General features: G+C 37.0%; 2 protein-coding genes across 5 annotated transcripts in view; one reads left to right on the top strand and one right to left on the bottom strand.

Moving 5' to 3' along the window:
* Positions 1–4,938, top strand: part of LOC138006913 (pantothenate kinase 3-like) — a 9,815-nt gene extending 4,877 nt beyond the window's left edge. For 2 of the 4 annotated variants that reach the window (XM_068853543.1, XM_068853546.1), the window contains exons 3-7: positions 1–120; positions 837–1,013; positions 1,358–1,481; positions 2,879–3,004; positions 3,777–4,938. The exon at positions 1–120 is cut by the window's left edge and continues 128 nt beyond it. In XM_068853543.1, the coding sequence (XP_068709644.1) occupies positions 1–120; positions 837–1,013; positions 1,358–1,481; positions 2,879–3,004; positions 3,777–3,857 (628 nt within the window). In that variant the 3' untranslated portion in view covers positions 3,858–4,938. Of the gene's footprint in view, positions 121–836; positions 1,014–1,357; positions 1,482–1,890; positions 2,046–2,878; positions 3,006–3,776 lie in introns of those variants that run through there. The other 2 variants (XR_011123955.1, XM_068853545.1) reach the window with 2 other exon arrangements.
* The window catches only part of LOC138005140 (5'-nucleotidase domain-containing protein 1-like), a 16,240-nt gene continuing 5,109 nt past the window's right edge, over positions 3,870–15,000 (bottom strand). The window contains exons 2-10 of the mRNA XM_068851414.1: positions 14,776–14,877; positions 12,914–13,088; positions 11,334–11,386; positions 10,319–10,363; positions 9,066–9,184; positions 8,384–8,518; positions 8,156–8,209; positions 5,898–6,141; positions 3,870–5,367 (exon numbers count right to left, since the gene is read on the bottom strand). Of these exons, the coding sequence (XP_068707515.1) occupies positions 5,282–5,367; positions 5,898–6,141; positions 8,156–8,209; positions 8,384–8,518; positions 9,066–9,184; positions 10,319–10,363; positions 11,334–11,386; positions 12,914–13,088; positions 14,776–14,877 (1,013 nt within the window). The 3' untranslated portion in view covers positions 3,870–5,281. The remainder of the gene's footprint in view (positions 5,368–5,897; positions 6,142–8,155; positions 8,210–8,383; positions 8,519–9,065; positions 9,185–10,318; positions 10,364–11,333; positions 11,387–12,913; positions 13,089–14,775; positions 14,878–15,000) is intronic.

Raw genomic sequence — 15,000 nt, 5'->3', positions numbered from 1 at the left:
AAAGGTTTCTTATGACTTCCAAAATGATGCATATCCCTACCTGGTTGTGAACATTGGATCTGGAGTCAGTGTTCTTTTAGTTGAGTCTGCAGAAAATTTCTCAAGAATAAGTGGAACCAGGTAAAGTCATTTTATTTTTTACAAATTAAGTTCCATGAGCTCTGAGGCTGGTATCATTGGAAGCCTCTGCCTGTGCTCCGTTTTACGGGTCAGAGGAAAGTCAGGGCAGACATTGGGGTCACAAATTTAACTTGAAGGATCTGGGAAACAGAGGAACTCGGGACCTCTTACTCTGAAAGCCGTGCACCAACCAACTGAGCTAATGCCTGCTCCTGCTTCTCCTAACCCTAACCCTTCAGCCAAAGGAAAACAAAACATTTGCATAATAGTAGACTTATCCTCCAGGCACAGCAAAATGGCCATAGGCTGCGACATTATAGGTGGAAGCAATAATCTTATTATTAAAATTAATAACAATTATAATAATTGTTATCAATTTTAATAATAAGATTATTGCTCCCCCCTATAATGTCAAGTCTAATTATTAATTATATAATGGAGACATGACTTGAAGGAGTAAAAATCCACTAACTGCTTTTTAACTGTAGTTGAGCCAAAGACGTTCCGAGCAATACAATCTTGGACAAAACAAGTTGAGAATATCAGATACCTATCACATGCCGTTGTGTTCCATAACTAATCAACAAAGGTTCTTCGTATAGGCCCCAATCTAATAGGTCCCATCGAATGTTTATTAACAGATTCTTGGGTTGATTTCAAGTAACTATTAAGGAATGACATTAATTTGATTGAATTTATTGTCTTGACCTTCACAGTCTTGGAGGGGGAACATTTATGGGTCTGTGTTGTTTATTGACTGGTTGTGCATCGTTTGAAGAAGCTCTTTCTATGGCTGAGGAGGGTGACAGTACAAAGGTTGACAAACTTGTACGTGATATCTATGGAGGAGACTATACCAAGTTTGGTTTGCCAGGAGATTCAGTGGCAAGCAGGCTAGTTTTCAGATAAAAGTTGAGCAGTGGTTGTTTGATCATAAGTTAAAAAATATACTTTGAATTTTGCAATTTGCACAGATTGGTCAGGATACTTTGGTCAGGTTCTGTTTATTTTATTCTAATTCTTTCTTGAATTGTGAATCTGAAAACGAGGCACACTGAAAATTTATTTGTCGTGAATTTGAACTCAGCACAATTGCCCAGCAAGTGCTCTGCATGAACTATGATGTCTCGATATGAAGGAATGAAATTATCCTCACACTTAAATAGATACTTTGGCCAGGTTCAAACTCATTAACTAGTTTGTTTATGACACAATCATCCATCTTTTATTAAATTAGTTTTGGAAAGATGACATCTGAGGGTAATCGATCATTGGTCAAAGATAAAGATTTAGCCAGGGCAATGTTGGTGACCATTACAAATAACATTGGTTCCATTGCACGAATGTGTGCTGTCAATCATGTAAGTGTAACTATTGAAATTCCTAGTAAAGCTTATTAATTTTTTTGTTCAGATTTTAAAACTATACGTCCGCTTTAGAGCGGAGGGGTTGGCGCAGTGGTAAGATCTCTGCCTTCCAACCCTAAGGTCCCGGGTTCCATTCCCGGTTCTGCCGAGACTGGGATATTTGGCGACCTTCTTTCCCGCTAAAGTTCACTCAGCTTTCCATCCTTCAAAGGTCAGTAAAATGAGTACCAGCATGCATGGACTGCTTAGAAGCGGCTGCAATTTGCACCTGTATATGCTTCCAGTCCGCTGGGGGTAAATTGATCATTGTAAAGCGCCTTTGAGATGTTAGTGATAAGGGCGCTATATAAATGCACCACTTTACTTTTACTTTTACTTTTTACTATATATATGTTTACCACAGATCTACAGGCCAAAAAAGATGCACTATTCAGGGTTGTAGCTAAGAATAAATTCATCCGGTTGAAGGTTCCATTGAGGCGGTTCATGCTCTGAGCATCGAAGGGGCCTGGTAGCAAGATTATTCCCAGTGTCTCACAACACCCGGCACACACAAAAGTACGATGAATTCTAGCGATAATTCCGTAGACAGGCAGATATTCAATTTTTTTGTTAACACATCAAAGGACTTTAAAACTTTGTAGACAATAATGTGCAATTGTTGCAGTCACTTCGATCAACGCCCAGCATTCAGCCGGCGATCACCCTTTTTCAAGCGGTGATTTTCACTCACTGACTGGCAGCCTGCGTTTAGCGACATCCCTAACTATTATAGGCCTAGGGCAATGGGAATGAATGTGATCCCAAGCAGCACGTCGTGTGATCACACTTACCAATCTGTTGGCCAACAGTTGACTGACAGTTGCTTGATGCATCAGCCAAAGCTAACTATCAAAATATGTGTTTATGTGGGCTGACGTGTTAGGTGGCTGCAGATGTGTCGGCAACGTGTCAGCCTTGTATTTGCGTGGCACAGATGCCCCTCATTTTCTAATCAACCATGAATGCATACAGAGTACTGTGGAAATACAGAGTAAGCACAATTAAAATTAAAAAGTAACTGTTCTGTAAGAGCAATCTGTCTTTTCATACCACTAGTTAGGTCCTCAGTCATGGTTTTCACCCCAAAAAATAATTTACTACTTCCTCTTCTCATAGTGCCCTTCTATGAAACCCTTAATTTGGTGAATGTTGTTGTTTTGTTTGATAAACTGGTAGGGCTACACAATCAGGGACAAAACCACCGGTAGTTAAGACCTTTTTCTCAGATGTATGTTTACAAAAAAGTACTGTAGTACACTAATAATAGGACCACATGATGACCACATTTGCTGTTGTTATCAAGCGATAATACTAAATGTAATACTTTTTTTACTGTGGTTTTTTTACAGAAAGTAGAGCGTGTAGTATTTGTGGGGAACTTTCTCCGTGGCAACACAATAGCCATGAAACTGCTTGCTTTTGCAATGGATTATTGGTCTGAAGGAACTATGAAGGCCCTCTTTCTAAAGCACGAGGTAAAGAATATGATAATTATTATTATAATTTATTAATTAGTAATACATGACTTGTATGACTGTACTTCTTTAAATCTGCTGAGCTTTTTTGAGCAATGAAGCAGTAAAGAAATGAATGAAAGTGATTATAAATTGACAGACACTCCCTTCATGCCAAACAGTGCAATATTTTCTGTTCTGTTCAAAGGGAAAAGGATGCACTGGGTTGAATTTAACCTTTGTCCATGGTTGTATTACCGTCTGTTCAGTGTTTGCAGGCAGTATTGAAATTTCAAGGATTAAACAAAATAACACACTTGTCTTAAGTCAAAGAGTGCTATTGTTTTCTGTTGATTCTCTTGAAACTTACCTGTACACTGTAATGTAATTTGTACACATCTTCAAATTTTATTATTATTATTATTATTATTATTATTATTATTATTATTATTATTATTATTATAGCACCTTTTAACATTAAAATGATCAAAAGCGCTTTACATGAATTTAAAAATAATTATAGATGTATATATATAAATATCAGTAGAACCTAAAACGAAAAGTACACAATTGACCACCACCCAGTGCCGCTGCTAAGAATTACTTCTTGTAAGCTACATGTAAATTAAAAAGATATGTGTTAAGTTTTTTCTTGAAAATGCTAAGTGATGTTATTTTCCGACTATTTGCATTTGAACATCACATGTCAAGGCAGCCTGTGAAGTAATTACATTGGCACAACATAAATTTTTCTTCGTCCTGTTGCCCACAACATGTCCTCTTTCTATGGCAGGGCTACTTTGGTGCAAGTGGAGCACTATTAGAACTGATGACAAGAATGAAGGAGAATCAGAATGGTGAATCAACAGATTGACAGCTACACAAATAAATTGATGTACTTTATTAATTAGTTAGATTGTGGATTATATGAATTGATGTTTTGAGCCTGCTACAATTCCATACAGTTTATTTAAAAGATCAGTCATGGTTCCCATTTAATTACAAAAATTCACGGGATTCATTCATGAGGACTTGCTCATTCATTCATGAGGAAAAGTACAAAAACAATAATTGATGAAAAATAGGGTTATACAAATTAATAATAAGTGAAAAAATTTTGACCTCAAAGTTAGAATATTACTTTCATTCAAACAGAGCTTGGAACTGGTCCTTGGACAGTGTCATTTTGGATGTCTTATTAATTTTAATATAATTATGGGGCTCTCAAAAATAATCATGAATTCAAAATTATATTCAGGTTAACATGATTTAAACTTGGTTTGATTCAAAATTGGCTTTTTCTCTGCAGCCCTATTATTTTTCAGGAATGTCTAGGATCAGGATTAGGAAACAATGATCTGGATTTGCCAAGGATTTTAATCTTGAACAGTACAACATCTACCAGTGATCGTGCAGCCTGCAAAGCGATTAGACCAACCAAACTGAACCATACCATGAAACTCATATTTAAAATGCATGGTTAATTAAAATAGTAAGTAAAATTATTTTGGGGTTGGCTACTTTGGTGCTTGAGATTGTTATTTGACATCATACATTTTTGCAATTCAATGCAATTAAGATTCATTCACATTAAAATCTTTGGCTTGTTTTGTCCAAAATAATGAGTGGAATGCAAACATGTAGGCGATGACAAAAATTATTGGTATATGCATTATTAATTTGAATTCATAGTTGTAAGTAATTTACTCTAAATGGGAATGAATTTGAAGAATTAGGAGTTTTTATTCTGAATTTGTTAAAAGACAAAAATATTTAATTCAAGTCTCCAAGACTAAGGTTATTTTCACATTAATTTTGTATTGTATCATACAGTTCTGTTTTATAATACATCACCCATACATTCTATACAGTAATGTTTGATTACCCATAAAATAATAAATTATAACTTCTTTTGTATGAAAAGGGATGGTTTTAGAATAAAATTAATACCTGTGCCAGTAATAAAGACAGCCGACACGATAATAGCGAACAACAAACACTTTACTAAGTACAACCAGGTCGCTACCCGATGGCGAACCCAAAACATAAATATGCCACGAGGGAACGCGCGTGATACACATGCGCGGCTGACAATAACCGCTAGTGCTGCACAAAACTGCATCATCTTACATTCATATCAAATATAAAGATGTGAGAATTGTGCAACTCACAGCCTAAAAAACGTCTACAAACCCTTTTGATCTTTGCTACAGATACAGCTACTTAAATAATTTTACTAGCATACATTAAGTAAACCTTTCGGTCTTGAGCTCTCAATTTACTTGTCCAACATCATTATTATAAATGGAGTGATTTTGGACTCCCTGGAAAGAATCCTCCACTTGATGAACTGAATGGCTCAAATGGATAATCCAAGGGTAATTCTGCCACAGAAACAAATGAGTATTAACTCCCAGTTACTGTTGCTTTTGTTTATCATAGTTACCGGGAAATACAATAATTTTTATTGTGGTTAGTTTTTCAAATCTATGCAAAATCTCAAACTTTTGATAAACAGCACCTATAAATGCAACTATAATCCATGTGGCAAAAAATGAAATAGATTCGTTGAAAGTCTGTTCTTGACAAATGGCCCTTGTTTTTTGGAACCTTGTGACCTGCATTTAAAGTAATATTTAGAAATCCTATGCTTTCATTCAGTTTTACAAAACAGCTATATAAAAATATGCAAACAACCATTTTTTGGAACTTTAACGAAGAGTCTAAAGTACAAGTCACTTGTTACAAAACCTTCACTTACATGTAACTTTGGCCTAAATACACCTAAAACGATGACTTGTTTAGGCCTAAGGTTAGCCAATTTGAAGGTTTGGTTGGGGTTGTTTTAGTATAGGGTAAAACAACCTGTTATGAGTGACCTGTTTTACAGGTGACAATCAGGTCAAAATCTCACCTGTGATAAAATCTATGCGTGGAATTGCAATGGTGCTGTATTTTTCTATCAGTTCTCCCCAAAATGTGTTAATTTGTCTCCTTTTGCTTGCTTTTTCACATACAAAGAATCCATCCATTACATTGTTTATGCAATGACTAGAATCTTCCGCATCTCCAGTCTGTTCAGTGTTATGCCAAAAAAATGAACCCCACTGGTTTGACAACAGGACCTCTTCCTTGCTCTTTTCGATTTCTATATGGTCCTGTTTAAATACAAAAGTGTGCGATGAAAGACTTCAAAAGAGCAACAGGTACATGTATGTAAGAGTGATTAAACTCATCGGCAAGATGAGCTTGGGGTTAGGCGCCTGAAAGAGTCATGATGGACGCACATGTCCACACAAAACGAGGGGGAGACATGGTAAGCCTACCACAGTCCACCACCTGTCACACTGACGCAGCAGTCAGTAGAATACTTACCATTCAATCCCTGGCAGAGGTGGGTGGGAGCAAAAAGACAAGGCAAAAGCACAGCTGAACGATCTGCAACGTTGAGCTAGTAAGCGCCCCTGCAGCATGCAAAGGGTGCCTCCCAATAGCTTTATTTTGTACGTTGTAACACTGCAGGTCATTTAGCCACTTGAAATAATATTGTGCTGAAGCTTGACTGAGCTTAAGAGAGGGGTTCCTCACAAACTTGCTCCTCATTACAGCTTTTTTATGGTACTATGTTGAAAATTCAGGTTGCCACAGGAAAAAAAACTTTCCTAAAAATGCACAAAACTCTTTGTTGTCCAGGTTGGAAAACGATGGTCATGCTTTATCCCTTTACAGGGGTTTCAGTCATATTATTGTTCTTGAGGAAGCCATTAACAGTTTTTAAACTCATTGCCATTACTGATGAGCTTGGGAACTGGTGCCTTAAAAGTTAACAGGAAGGGGCCTGTTGGGATCCAGGCCCCGCAGGGTGACATGGCCCGCAAATGGGAACCACCCCGAAGCAGCTGTATAACAGGGAGTTTAAACAGGCACTGTCACACAATCCAGTGGAAAAACACTTTCCTGGTCACAACCAAGGACAGAAGAGTGAATCTCAATGAATCTGCAAAGATTTGCAAAAATGGCCCAAAAAGATTGCATAGCCATGAACAAGTAAGCCCTGCCAAATTCCAAGGTGCCCCCAGAATAAAGGCACAAAAAGGCTGCATGCGGCATTGGCTTCAGATAAACCTTGTCTAGAGTACATTTTGCCCCCACCCCTCTTCCCACCCCCCCCCCCCCCCAAAAAAAAAACAATGGCACATGTGGCTGTGATAAACTAAATTGTTGGCTGAGCAACATTGTATTGGGTGGGAGCAGGAGAGCGGGGCAAGTTTGACCCTAAAGTTCACAAAATGGGAAAAGTCTCAATAATTATTATTCTTTTTGTTCAGGCTTTAATTCTCCTAAAACCCTTGCCTTTCATTTCCTATTCCCATAAAGGCTGGTTTACACGCTGCAATTTTGTCAGCCTGACATTATCAGAGCACAAATCATGCATGTTCTTGATCTCCAACATTTTGATTGCTTCTAGATTTTGTACGCATGTCCTCTTCTCAAAAATTTGATTGATAACCCAGCTTCTCTGAAAGCACAGGAAGACCACTCTATGTGTTCGTGGTTTAATACATGTTTATATGAAACGAAGAGAATCTATGAGGGTTATGAATAAAGGTCTGAAAATTGCACATCTAAATCACATCTGGGTCTGAATATCCCTATCAAGTTAAATGAAACCTTAATCGACTCATGTAAGGTGTTTTTTCGCCTTTTTGGGCTGTCTAAAGCGTCTTATAGCGAAATTACTTTTGGACGGTGACGGTTAAGACAAGAGAGTCAGAGTCTAAAGCGTCTTACTGTGATAAGAGAGACAAGAGAGGAAGTCTCCCTCTCTTGTCTTAACCGTCAAAAAGTAATTTCGCTATAAAACGCTTTAGACAACCCAAGAAGGCGAAAAAACACCATACATGAGTGATAAAGTATCATTTAACTTTATTGGGATATTCAGACCGAGATGTGATTTAGATGTGCAATTTTCAGAGCTTTATTCATAACCCTCATAGATTCTCTTTGTTTCATATAAACATAATATATTAACCAGGACCACATAGAGTGGTCTGCCTGTGCTGAAAGTTCATGGGTGTTAAAATACATGATTGTACGATTTGTGCTGTGATGGTGTCAGGCCAACAAATCATATAGAGTGTAAACCAGCCCTAAGATTAAATTAGTACTTACATGAATTAGATGTCTTGGTTTCTTTAACTTGGGACCATCATCAAATAAGTCATTCTTTGACAACAAAAATGTCCAATGAATAATAACTATTATTATTAATTATAAACACTGCTAATCAACATTAATGAAAAAAGAATATAAAGTTACATAACACTTAATAATGACCTTAGTGTTCTTTGATCAATAAAGTTCCTAACCCAACTTTTAAAAAAAACTGAGCTTGTATACCTGTTCCTCAGGTTCTGCACTATGTTGAACTACTATCCCCTCAGACTCCATTTCCTCCAACACTGTAATGACATGCCAGTCACTATACATGGCTGATGCGAGATCAGACCTTAAACTGTCACCAAAGTACAGAACCTAAACAACAAAGAGGCAGGACTATGAGTTCATTAGTGCATGAGCAATATAAAGAGTAATATAAACTAAGAGTGATAACTCGTAAGCCACTGAGGAACAGTGCTTGTAAAAATTATTTTAATACACGTACTAGTCTCCTATACCTTCTTGACAGTCATGTAACAAAAATCAAATGGGGCTTTTGCGATAGCCAGAACAGACACGATCCAGATGAGAGGAATTGCCCAAAGCTTGGTCAAGGCCGTAATAATAATATTTATTGATTCCTCCACATGTCACAAAAACATGACATGCAGTATTAATTTTTTCTTATCATACATTTTGAAAAATTGAAGGACAAATGTGCTGTAGATCAAAGTCAGCCAACTGTTGGCCATTAACCAATGCTCCTGGTCTGTGTGGTCATTAAATAAACTTGTCAGCTGACTTATTGGCCTTCACATGAAATTTGCGGGATGGGATTTGTTGCCATTATTGCAGTACAATAATTATTGTAGGTGAAACATATTAAGCTTCTAGAAATTCACTCAAAATGTTGTATTTTTACTTTTGGTTTATCCTTTTTGATTTCTTTCTTTAAAAATTCCATGAAGTCTTTGTGATTTCCTCGACTAAAAATTCCACTTTCCTTGAGTTCTTCAGCAACTCCAGCTTCCTTTTCCCCATCTGGAGGGTCAGTAAACAAAAAAACATGTCAAGTGACTGTACAGGTACATTGAAATGGAATTCTAGAATTATTAAGGGTTAACAGGAGTGATAAGCGACAGGTTTCCATGCTAGGTGTAAACTGGATAATCATCATTAGGTACATGTAATTTACTTTGAGTAACTGTCTAACTAAACTGCAATCCCTAAAAATTAGCATTCTGCATTCTCTCCTGGGTAAGGAGGCAGCATCTTATGCTGAAATTTCTCCCAGGTTTTACCTTGGGTTGCCATGACAAGCAATACCATGATGGTAAACTGCGAGTTGCAGTAGAATTGAATAGCTTGAATTGGCTTTTGTTTTGAGTTCATCAATATTAAACTTCAATTGGCCTGATTTCATGCTCTGATGATAAATCACACATATATAGATTACATTGTACATCTCTTACTGTTTTCAGAGAAACTGCCATTCACAAGAAGCCACTGAAAACATTGAGTTAGTTTCGATTCAATTATTCATTTAATCAAAGGCTATAACGTTTTTCGTACTGTGAATGTGGCACAGAGAATGAAGGAAACTGCAATTTTGAGTTATGCTGTATTGTTGTAACATTTGGTTGTCACCTGTCTCCAAATAGGAGGATATCTACATCAGATTCTACATGCGCTTTCCGCGACTTATGGCTATTTCCTCTTAAGTGGATACACCATAAGCCTTTTTAGAGACACCATGCCAAGCCAGATATCACAGACAAAATCTGGATTTTGAAGTCAAAGGCTTTGCAAGTTACATTTAAAATAATTATGTGAAAACTTTTTAATGGTATCTGAGTTCCATTTGGTTGTCACATATTCCCCGTGTATTCAAAGTTACATTGTAATGTAGTTCTCACCACTTGATGTAATTCAAACTATATGCACAAGTGAACAAAGAAGACAAAAACACAACTTCTGTCCAGTACGTGGAAGGCCCGTGCTTTCATCAGAATGAATTTTAAATCAAAATATGTTTGCAAGAAAGAGTACAGATTGAAGTAACGTACTGTTGAGGTTTTTTTTTGTTTGTTGGAAATCATACAAGATAACTACATTTGCAACACTAATTATAATATTAATCAATAATAATGTTGTAATACTATGAACAAAACAAACCAATTTCATAAAACTTGTTTCGTGGCTCTTCCGACTGGAAAAAACCTAACAGAAAAAAGTAATCACGAAATCAGAATCTTCTTGATTTACAATGTCTCACATGACCACAGTGCCGTCATGATCTTTTTACCAAGACAAAAGAAAATACTATCATTTCCATAATGATTAGTCAAGAATAGACCACCAATTCTTTGTTTAGAGATACCATCATGGACAAAATTCTTGGAACACATTGCACTTGTGACTCTTTACACAAATGCCTTGAGCAAACAGTCTCCCTATTAGATTCAAACTAGATGTACCGTATGTGTGCCCAGCTGTCTACACATACCCACAAGAATAGAGTTTCTGTGAGAGCACATACCAAATGGAATATGGGTACCCTGTGGGCCTGAACGCTGGAGTTTCACACTGGAGTAGGGTTGGAACACATGTAATTCAACAGTTTTTGTCTGTTTTACATGTATTTAGTTGTATTTTGTGGTTCTTACTCCCAGGTTTAGGTCTAGGTTTAAAGGATACCTTCCCTGGTACAAGCCTTTCTGGAAGTCTCCTTGCCACCATCATTAAACATTTTATGAATACTTTTTTTTTAAATTTGACAGCATACATATATTAAGTATTATTATAACCTCTAGTAAGCGAGTTCAGAGTTTCAAACAATGTGCGCCCGTTGGGATAAAAGCAAGAATATATTTTAGGAAACCAAAAGATTCCTAATACAAATTCTTGCAGCTATTATTATCCCCACATGCAAATTCATTTCTTGAAACTCTGAACTGGCTTATAATCTCTGTGAGTGATATTATGTTTTCTTAACAACTTGATTGTGTGGCAAATTCAGTAAATAAAATAGTTCAGCCCAATTTCAGGTTAGTTACTAAATTTAAGGGCACATGCATGTACAAAATTAATTACACGACTTTCAAGGACGTGTAAATTTTGAAGCTGTAAGGCTTTCAGAAGAATAACGGCAGTCTAGATGAGAGAGTATTAAATTTTGTTCAATACAAACCAGGTTTTCCTGCCATGCAAACAATAACATCAAACAACTCTGTCCAGTTTTCTCTGAAAGATTAAATTTATGAAGTGTTCACAGCTATAATAAAATAATCATTACTATAAAAAAGTAGCTTTATTTATCATACATTGTACAAGTCTTCATTGCACAAAAAAAATTCAAAAATGCATGCACCAAACATTCCTCAGTGTAACAAACCAGGGTGTCTTGAGAACTTTTATATACTCAAACCCTTAGGTATCTCGAAAGCACTGATCATCAACTCACCCAGGGGTCTGAAGGTCGTCACACAAAAAGTCCCTTGAAGGGTTTACACGCGGGGAACTGTTACACATCAAATTGGTAAAATTTAGAGCACTTTCACGGAAATTCAGGGAAGCAAAGAGACGAAAAAGGAGCAGTCCTGAACAGTGAAAAAGAATTTACTAAAATATTAATTATATAGCCGCAAATTTTTGAAATGCACAACACGTCAATGAAACAGCACATGTTGATCTATAAAATTAGTCAGTCATTTACAATTTCGAAAACGTTTTTTTCTTCTTTCTTTCTTTCTTTCTTTTTTTCTTTCTTTTTTCTTTCTCTCGCTGATCAGCAATTGGTTTAATTTCATTTGGTCGCAGGGACTTGTCCCACGAACAGTTCACACGCAGGGACCAGCACAATAATTATTTAAGGGGACAAGTCACAGGGACCAAATTTTGGTCCCTGCGACTAGATTTTCTAGTGAAAATCGGTTGTTCACACAAAGGGACTTGGTCCCTGGGGCTAGTCACGGGGACTAGTCGCAGGGACTAGTCCCTCCGTGTGTGATGACCTTGAGTTTCTGGAGAGTCTTGTATGATTTTCGAGACACCAAAGGATCTGAGTGAGTTTTTCTGAGATCTGTGTTTTCAACACACCTGTCTGAGTTTTTGGGGGTTCTTTGTTTTTGAGACACTCGAGGACCTAACTTTTCAGAGGTAAGCGATCTGAGTTTTCAACACCCTAACATACCCTGACGGACAGAGAGACAGCTCATATTTCATTGCAGCATTATTGCAAGATGAAGTTTAAGTTCTACTTTGTTTGTTTGTTTGTTATTTATTTGTTTGGGCTGGTTGACGTTTCGGCAGCTATTTAGCTGATGTGGACCTGCCATACCCACCCACTCATATACTCACAGAGGCCAGCCACAACACCGGGAACTTCATCCCCTACTCTTCTTGAATAGTGTGTGGGTTCTTTAACATCCCACAGGGAACTAATGAACATGGAAGTTATTTGTGAGACAAGGCCTACGGTTTATAGTCCTTATCCGAGAAGGCTTAAAAGTCTAACCATTTGCGGATGTAATTACAAAGGCAGAACTTTCTCCTCAGTTATTGAAAGACCCTGAGTGTTGGTCCAGCTGGAGTCAAACTCACGACCTCCCGCATGGCAGCCCGGTGCTCAACCAACTCAGCCACCTCTTTTCTTAGAACCCACATTGCATCAAATATTGGGTAGAGTGACATCTTTGCTGGAACTTCAGATTCAAACAATGCAAAAAAAAAAAGCAACTTGTAACTTCATTTGTATGAAATAAATCTTACCCAACAGCAAAATTCATGAGCACATTCGTGTAATCAATAAAAGAGTTTGTGAGAAGAAAAATTTTTTGCTGTCCAGCTTTCAAGGTTTTGATCCACTCAACTATTTTCTTGCTACATGGCTTAATAAACTTTGCTGTATCTTTAACCATAGAAGGAAAGAAGTATCCATTATGATCTGAAAAACAGCAGAGTGAGTGGATTCAAATTAAATGCAGGATTCAAGGCTGACAACAGACCAGACATGCTAGGTCACAAACAAAGGCTTCCAGCAAAAATGACCTGCTAATGAGAAGTGATTTTTGCAAAGTTGTGCATGATGCAGGCAGGTAGGTAACACATTTAAGTTATGGAATGACATATACAGTATAGGTAATGCCTATGATGCAAATGTTATGACTCAGTTGGACAACACTTTCATGATCCCTAAACCGACCCACAATTAGTCGAATAAAATCACCTGGTGTCATATCTGTTAAGTGTCACATTTGAAAGAGTTAAACAATTCACAGGTAACCCAAGCTCTACTTACAATAAGAGAACATAATGTGAGATTGTAATGTATCATTCACCTGACAGCGTGTATTTTCGTTTATACAATATAATTTGTATTCTGGGGACTGTTTGTTGCATTTTAAGGTGATAATTGTATTTTAGGTGGCTGTTTATTTCTACTTCTTCCTCTGAAGACTTACTTTTGAAAGTCCATTTGATTTTTGAGAGCCCACATGTATAACTATAGCTTGCCTTCCATCAAATTTTATACTTGTAAAGGGTATGCTACTAGTTTCTCACTGGAAATAATGCTTTTCATACTTGTACATAGTACATTAAATAAGGAGAATATGACCATCATTATTATATTGTATGTACCAAAATATTAATTGAGGAGTTTAAAAAAAGCTGAAGTGCAGATCAACAAATTTTTGATGGCTGACAAATTCGACTTTTTTACAAACTCCTTGTATGTAAATCTTTTTCTTCGTTGATAACACAATGTCAAAAACTGCAATACAACAGAAAAACTAATAATTTATTAAATAATGCATTTGCACCTTTTGTTCTGAACAGTACCTGTTTTTCATTTAGCTCCAACCAAAGAAAAAAACATTTTACAAACTACAAGTCAATAAGTTCATTACAGTAAAGTACAATCTCGACCCCAGAGCTCTTCTCTTGACCGTGGAAGAGAAGAGCTCTGGGGAACCCTGAAACAAAGTGCCTTCTCATTGGTTTTCGTGAAGAACAATCAAAAGCGTCCTCTAATTGGTGCATTCATGTTAGCACGAGGAGTGAGCAGGCGCCATAAGGCTCAAATAGCCAATTTTTGGCTGTAAGAATTCTACGGCGCATGTTCTCCTACGCAGAGTTTCCCAGAGCCTTGGGTCAACCCGAGGCTCTGATGATGAGAATGAGTAAAGTACATGAATAATTTTTACCACAATTGCTTGTAATCGCACAATCTGATTGGCTAATTTGCTGTGTCAGTAAGAGTCTAGACGACGCTGTAGGCGTCATGCTCGCGTCAATTTGACACGCAATGTAATAGCCGTCCAGGACCGCCCATTTTGGGAAATAAACCAATCATATTGCGAGAGAGTTATAGACAACACTTGCACTTTCTTTGTGTCACGATTTTGTTCATGTTCTGAAATAAAAACTTTCTTGGCATTGAATATTGTGGTAAAAAGCAAATCAAAAGTGGTTCAGCATTGTCTGTACTCAGTGTCAAAATGTTGTGGACTCACAAAATGTGGTGGACTCACTCTCAACAAGAGTACAAACAACGCTGAACCACTTCGATTATAATGATTGTACGTATTATGTAACAAAAATGTACTCTTGCCTACATGTATTTGACTCACCAGAAAAGGCAGCTGGGCTAAAAATCAGCCTTAACACGGAAATTATGTCTGGCCAAAAGTTATATTCATCTGGTTTTCCATTCTGAAAGAGGAGAGACCTGACTATCAAAATCAATGATCATACATGTATATATATGGCAAACCAAAGAGTAGTACTGTAACTACAAAAGTTGATGGGAAGTTGAAAATCAGAGATTCAGGAAAAGAATCCTCATTCAAATCATA

This window comes from Montipora foliosa, chromosome 6 (genome assembly GCF_036669935.1).
Source record: "Montipora foliosa isolate CH-2021 chromosome 6, ASM3666993v2, whole genome shotgun sequence".
NCBI classification, from domain to species: Eukaryota; Metazoa; Cnidaria; class Anthozoa; order Scleractinia; family Acroporidae; genus Montipora; species Montipora foliosa.
The sequence above is the reverse complement of the archived record's forward strand: the minus strand, read 5'-3'. Positions and strand labels throughout refer to the sequence as shown.